The sequence below is a fragment of the Tupaia chinensis genome, unplaced genomic scaffold (assembly GCF_000334495.1).
Source record: "Tupaia chinensis unplaced genomic scaffold, TupChi_1.0 Scaffold000628_1, whole genome shotgun sequence".
Lineage (NCBI taxonomy): Eukaryota > Metazoa > Chordata > Mammalia > Scandentia > Tupaiidae > Tupaia > Tupaia belangeri.
This window is the reverse complement of record NW_006160148.1, coordinates 925,519-932,473: the sequence shown is the minus strand read 5'-3', so window position 1 is coordinate 932,473 and position 6,955 is coordinate 925,519. Positions and strand designations below refer to the sequence as shown.

Below are 6,955 nucleotides of genomic sequence, written 5' to 3'. Positions count from 1 at the left end.
AACAGTCCCACCAACAATACCTTTTTTTCTAGGCATTCTGCAAATTTCAGCTGCTTCAGTAGTTTCTTCTGTTTGTTGCTGAACCTAATATTCGGCTCTGCACTTGTTCCATGAACCGATTATCCTGTTCCGCACTTGTTCCCTGCAGGAAGAAAAGCACAACATTTAATTATGGGCTCAAAGTTAAATTCTGACCTTTTATTAACCCATGATGACTATGACTTTTATAGCTGAAATATGGTAATCAAACAAACAGAAACGTCACTAATATTCACAGGTGCAGTATGTTTACTCCTTTTCCAACGTGAGTGACATTTTGAAAGCTAGACTATTTTAAAATTATTAAATCAATATATGCTGATCGTGTAAGTCAAATACAATGTAGCCATTTACACCAAAAAGCTAATGTCTCCCAATATTAAGTTTGATTTGTATCTTTTCACACCTCCTAATGTTAGTAAATCCATATGGCTTTTCTGTATTAATGAGACACACTGAAATACTTTAAGGTTTCACTCTTTTCTGAGGGTCAGAAGCAGTATGCTTGCAAAATTATTACGGCAACGCACATAAACATAGGGGAAAAGGGGGAAAAAAGTACCCTACAACTGACATGTTTTCCCACAACTTCAAGAATTTCAAATTCATGAAAAACACAGATATGCCTTAAGAAACTCAACTCCAGCAAAGAACTTGGAAAAATTAGAGCATATAATATTTTAGACCATCACTAATTAGACTTTTGTTTTGCCATTCTTAATGGCCCAATTAAAACATGGAAATAACTGGCTGGGTGATCTGAAATCTACTGACTGGTTCACCACGCTGGCCAGTTTCTTGGAAAGTGATCAAGAAAAGTTTTGTCTGGGAAGGTCAAGAACCTAGCTGAGAACAACCTCAAGAAGATATTTAACCTCTCAGAGGATGCTTCCTTACTTGCTAACACAGGGGTAATGAAACCTACCTTGTAGGACTGCTGTATATGTCAGAAATGATTATCTATAAAATACCTAACACGTGGCAGAAGTTCAGTAAAGAAAGATATTTCTTGGCAGTGTACTAGAAAGATAACCACTGTCCAATATTTGAATTCAAGAGTTTAAATCTGGTTAACTCCTGTGTTTAAGGAGTTGCAGGCAGTATATTAAAACTGCACCCTTTCCCAGATTTTTACCAACACCAAATGCAAACTCCATTTTCAAATGTGCTCGTTAACTACCTGCTCACCTTGTTCTTTTTCTACTGAAACTCCTTTTTATGAGAAATACTTGATAAATAAATGTCAAGAGGCCTTTTTTTTTTTTTTAACCTGTTTCAAAATTATACTTCTGTATTACAGGAAATATTGAGTACTGACTGCAAAATACCTTGAAATTATTGGCTCACTGGAAAAGTCATGACATATTTTTCTATGCAAAAATGTGTTCATGACTTGTAATGACCTGATACAAAACAGACACCTCATCACCGACAGTATAAAAACGTGTTACGCTAGTGTGAAACTATCATTCCCTAGCTACCTAATTGTCTGCTTGACTTGAGAACGAATAACTGGGTCCCTTATGTCAACATTTGAAATAATACTGCATCTTTTGATGAAAAACCAGCTGGAACTTCTACAAGAATTTCAACTCTGGGTTTGTTGTGTCAAATATTTTTATTAAAGCCTTGGCCCTTCCCTTTTCCCTTTTAAAAACACACATGAGGGAACTCCAAAAAGCTCTTAGAAAAAGAAATTCATTTGCTTTGGTGCAAAAAAAAAGAAAAGAAAAAAGGTATTCGAGCATGATTTTTTGCATAACTCATTTCCTAGGAACTTGGAAGATCCCCTCCATCCCGTACCAATAGCTCCAGGAAGTGCAAAGAGTAGTACAGGAAAGTGGTGAGAGGGGCTTTAGATCAAACAGCTCTTGAAAAAGGTTCCAATGTGCTTTTTTAAAACTTGCGAATTAAATTACTAAAGGAACGCTGGTGCTCAACCCTAGTCCGAGGTGTCCTTTCCCACCCACCCAGATTCCGACCTGGGGCTAATTCCCTACAGGAGTGGAATATGGAACAGGCTCCAGCACAAGGCCGATAACGGCTGGGCCCCAGGGCCAACTAAAACGAGGTAACTTCCCGACCTGCAGCTGACGGGTGGGCAGGGCCAGGAGAGCCTAGGCCAAAGACACCTCTTTGGCCAGCAGACTCGAGAGAGGCCGAGCGCGGGCGGAGGAGGGTGGAGGGCGGGAAGGAGAGTTGATTCACTATAACCTGCCTCCTCACATGCGCATACTTTCGTTGCACCGCCGGCCCTCAGGGAGCCTCAGACCCAAGCGTTTCAAAGGCTCTGAGTTCCTCTCCCTGAAGGGGTATCGAACTGGGCGGGAGCTACTGCGAACTCTGACCCGGCCCCTTCGCGAAGCTCAGGCGGAGGGAGGACCGGAATGGAGAGGACGCCCGCTTTATGAAAAGAAGCCGCGCATCCTGCCCCGCTCACCCTAAGACGCTCTCCCGGGGCACTGCTCCGGAACCGTGCAGTCCGTGCCCTCCCGCCGCCAGTCACCCCGGGGCTTCCCTTCCCTCCGGCCTCCCCCCAGGGACTTCCTCCTCCCGGCTCCGCTAGGCCCCGGGACCCGGCCGCACGCGCGGCGCTCGGCCTGCAGGCCCGGCCAGCAGGCGGGCAGCGAGGTACCGCTCCGGCCCATTCCCGCCGCCATTTTCCGGCCACCGTCGCCGCCGCGTAGGGGGGACGATCCCGGAGGAGGAGACTGCGCAGGGGCGCACCGGGCTCCGCCGCAGCGCAGGAGGGAGCGCCGGCCGGCACCGGGGACCCTCAGGATCTCCAAAGCCTCCGTTCGCTGGCCACTCAGTCCGGGGTTTAGGCCTCCGCCAGGTCTCACCGAGAAGTCCCTCACCTCACCCCGGATCCCCGCGCTTCTACTTACGCGGAAGAATCCCGCGTCCATCTTGCTGCCTCGCTCGGAGATCGCTCCCTATCCCAGGGTGCACCGCGCCGCCGCGACGGAGGGCGGGCCCGGCGGAGGGAAAGCCGAGCGCCGGGACGCAGCGCGCGCCGCCCAGGGGGGCGGGCTTTTGCCGGGACGAAGCTCCCCAGTAGCCAGTGGAAGAGGCGAGCCTGACGACCGCAGCCAATGGGAGCAAGGGAGAGAGTCGGCGGGTTGCCCCGCCCTGCGAACCCTTTTGTGGCGCGTGACCGGCCTTGTTCGCGCAACGTGACGTGATCCGTCCTTCGACCCGTAGTGGGGGAGGCTTCCCGCCCCGGGGCCCCCGTAGGGCGATTGTAGAGAAAGGCTGTTACCTCAGAGTGACGCGGGTGAGGCCGCCCGCCCGCTGCCCGGCGCGTAGAGAAGCCTGCGGCCTCCCTGTCATTATGAGTCGTGACTGCGGGTGTACGAGCCTGCCAGTTACTCGGACCGGCTGTTCGGGACCCGTGAGCTCAGCAGCCCGGCCCCGTGCGCTCGGCTCTCGGACGAAGCTGGAAGTGCCCGTCAGATGAGTTTCGGTTTCAGCTGGCGGGTCACCAGGCTGAAGGGCAGGAAGCCCAGGACAGAGCCAGGCCTCGGGCAGTGTGCCGGACGCACGCACCAGGCCGCAGCCGGTCCGCCACCTCCGAGCTCTGCTCGGCCTGGCCCCGGGTGGGATTCGCCCCGGATCTTCGGCGCGTTGGCCTCTCAGCCTCTCAGAGGAAGCATGTGCCCCTTTCCCGGAAAGGCCTTCTCTGACCGGCTGTTGTAAAATGCCTCCCACGCAAACTCGCCTGCTTTCCCGAGGGGTACCGAGCGCCCCAGAAAGCACGCGGGTACCCTTCCTCTCTGGCTTTCCTTAGCTACGCGCGGAAGACCTGTAGCTCCAGCCAAGGCTTCCCTGCAAGCTTCACACTGGACTAGGCAGTGCCTGGTTGGCACGTCCGCTGGGAGCCTGCGAGACATCACCGTTAGCATAGCTGAGCTCCTGGTCCTCCCGCTGCAGCCAGAGCAAAGGGCCCAACCTGCTCCTTTGGCGGTAGCTTTGTTTTCTTTCTTTTTTTTTTTTTGGAGAGATTTTTGGTATGGGGCGTGTGTGCTCGCCAGGAGACAAATCCAGGGGACCAGCAGTTGGCGTAATGGCTATGTCGCTGGACTCCCACGTAGTCGACCCGGGTTCGAGTCCCGGACCCGGTGGCTTAAGCTCACGTGGGGCGCGTGTGCGTGCGTACCCAAGATCCCGAGAGGAGAATGGAGGAGAAGGGATTGCGGAGTGGCCATCCCCCCTGGGGGGTGATTTCTCACTTTCTGTCTCTCTGTCTCTCTTGTCTGTCTCTGTCTGGCATGCTCACGCGCCCTATAACAAAAACAAAAACAAAAAACCTCTCCAAAAGAGAAATCACCCCCCAAGGTGGATAGCTACCCGCAATCACTTCTACACACACACACACACACACACACACACACGCCTTGTGTGAGTTTAAGCCACTAGGTCCGGGACCTGAACTATGGTTGACTACATGGGAGTCCAGCGACATAGCCATTATGCCAACCGCTCATCCCTGGAGAGACCTTTCTTTATGTTCAGGGTACAAGCCTGGGGGCCAACAGGTGGTTAAGGCACTGGACTCCTACGTGGTCGACTGGGGTTCAAGTCCCCCACTTGGCAGTTGGAGGGGCGCGTGTACATGGATGTGCAAAATCCTGACAGGAGAGTGGAGAAATAATTGCTATGCGGCCTCCACTGCCCCCGTGAATTTACTGCATGTACCCTACAGCAAAAATCTATTAAAAAAAAAATTCTACCAGAATCCCCATCCATATTTTTTTCAAAACCTCACTTCCTGGTAACCCTAACCCTGCTCACTGCTTCAATTTTCTAAACTTGCTCCTGCTTGAAGAACTTTGTGCTGGTTTTAACTTCTGCCTACTCCCAGATATCTACTTAGCAAACCAAGTTTTTCCTCAATGGTAATTCAGTGAGGCTCCCCTAACTGCCCCATTGGAAATTGCTCACATGCTCTACAGTTTGATGCCCTTTACTTTTTTTTTTATAGGAATCCCACCTTCTAATATTTAATATATGTGTGTGTGTGTGTGTGTGTGTGTGTATATATATATATTTTAGGTGTTTGCCAGAGGGCATGTGTGCTTGCTAGAGAGACACAGAAAGTGAAAAATCACACCCCCCCCCCAGGGGGATGATCATATTTTAATCCCTTCTCCTCCATTCTCCTCTCAGGTTTTGGGCACACACACCTGGTGTGATTTTGAAGCCACCAGGTCCAGGACTCGAACTGTGATTGACCATGTAGGAGTCTAGCACCTTAACCACCATGCCACCTGCTGGCCCCTTATTTTTCTAAAATTTATTTATTGTTTGTTCCCCACACTAGAATTTAGGCTCTACCAATTGGGACTTTTTAATCACTGATGTGTCTCTGGCACCTAGAATAGTGGTACATGGCACAGACTCAAAAATATGCTGAATGGGGACCAGCAGATGACATGATGGTTATGTCACTGGACTCCCACATAGTCGACTATGGTCCAAGTCCCAGACCTGATGGCTTAAAATTCACACCAGGCCTGTGTGCGTGCATATCCAAAATCTTAAGAGGAGAATGGAGAAGGGATTGTGGAATGTTCAACACCCTGGGGGGTGACTTCTCACTTTGTCTCTCTGTCTCTCTCTGGAGAGTGCATATGCCCTATAGCAAAAATCTCTCTTAAAAAAAAAACTATGTTGAATGAATGAAAGCTTTGCTAGAGAGTCAAAGACTGGGAAGTGACTGGCCTCCACAGCGTATCAGACCACTTGCCTAGGTGGAGATATGAATCACAACACTCCACATCTCACTCTTCCCTATGGTTCGGATGAATTACTCTGTTTTTGCCTTTGCTGTTTCTGCCCCTTGCTGCCAATCCTATAAATGCTGGTATTCTTTGTGCTGTCATTGGCCCCTTTCTTTTTCCCTCCACATTGGTGACCTAGCTGACCTTTCTTGGTTTCAAATACCTTTCATAATCCAATCCTGTGTATCTTAGGCACAGGTCACCCCAGACCTGCCTGTTGACATAGTCAGTTGGATGGCCTTTAGGCACCTCAAACTCAACATGACCCAAACTGAATTCATCAGCTGCTTGCCAGAAACTTTCTGTTTTCCCATTGAGTGAATGACCCCACCTCCCTCCCTGTCATTCTCACTTCTACACTCTGTACAACTGCCAAACCTTGTGGATCCAGTGGGTGGCATCGTGGTGAAGGCAGCTGGATCCCACATAGCTGACTGCAATTTAAGCCCCAGACCTGGTGGCTTGAGAAACACACTGGTGTGTGTGTGTCTGTGCCCAAAATTCCAAGAGGAGAATGGAAGAGAAGGGATTATAGAGTGGCCATCCTCCCTGGGGGTAATTTCTCACTTCCCCCTTTCTCTGTCTCTGGTGAGCACCTCCCCCCTATAGAAAAAAATTAAGAGAAAACCAAAGAACCTTTGCCTTTCCACCTCTATTAATAATAGCTTGTGAGTCTGGCAACTTCCTTCAAGCTCCTTTCCCTCTTTAGACCATTTGGATTATTGTCAATCTTTACAACAACCTATAATCCACTTTTCCCTGCCTTTAGGGTGGATAGAGTCACTATTTCCAAAGTCAGTTTCTAATCTGGTCATCTTTATCCTGTCACTTCCCAATTTAGAACTCTTCGGTGGCTCCCTATTATCTTCCAGAAAAAAGTTCCATCTAGTTATTGTAGCCTACAAAGCCATTTCTGATTTGATTACTGCTCCCCTCTCCAGATTTGCCACAAGGACCAGTCCTCCCTCTTCCCATCCCTCACTTCCCAGCTGCAGTGACAGCCACTGAACTACAGACACCTGTCTCACTATGAGCAAGTCAGGTTTTCAATTTCTTAGTGTATTGGTAAGCCTAAAGTGACTAAGAGATGACTCCCCTGTCACCTCTTTAGACAAACTTTTTTTGGCCAGCCT

General features: G+C 49.5%; 1 protein-coding gene across 7 annotated transcripts in view; it reads right to left on the bottom strand.

Moving 5' to 3' along the window:
• The window catches only part of SRRM1 (serine and arginine repetitive matrix 1), a 31,744-nt gene extending 28,693 nt beyond the window's left edge, over positions 1–3,051 (bottom strand). For 4 of the 7 annotated variants that reach the window (XM_006159397.3, XM_006159398.3, XM_006159399.3 and 1 more), the window contains exons 1-3: positions 2,928–3,050; positions 117–142; positions 21–84 (exon numbers count right to left, since the gene is read on the bottom strand). In XM_006159397.3, coding sequence (XP_006159459.1) covers positions 21–84; positions 117–142; positions 2,928–2,948 — 111 coding nt within the window. In that variant the 5' untranslated portion in view covers positions 2,949–3,050. Of the gene's footprint in view, positions 1–20; positions 85–116; positions 143–2,927 lie in introns of all 7 variants that reach the window. The other 3 variants (XM_027776128.1, XM_027776129.1, XM_027776130.1) reach the window with 1 other exon arrangement.
• Positions 3,052–6,955: the final 3,904 nt, after the last annotated feature.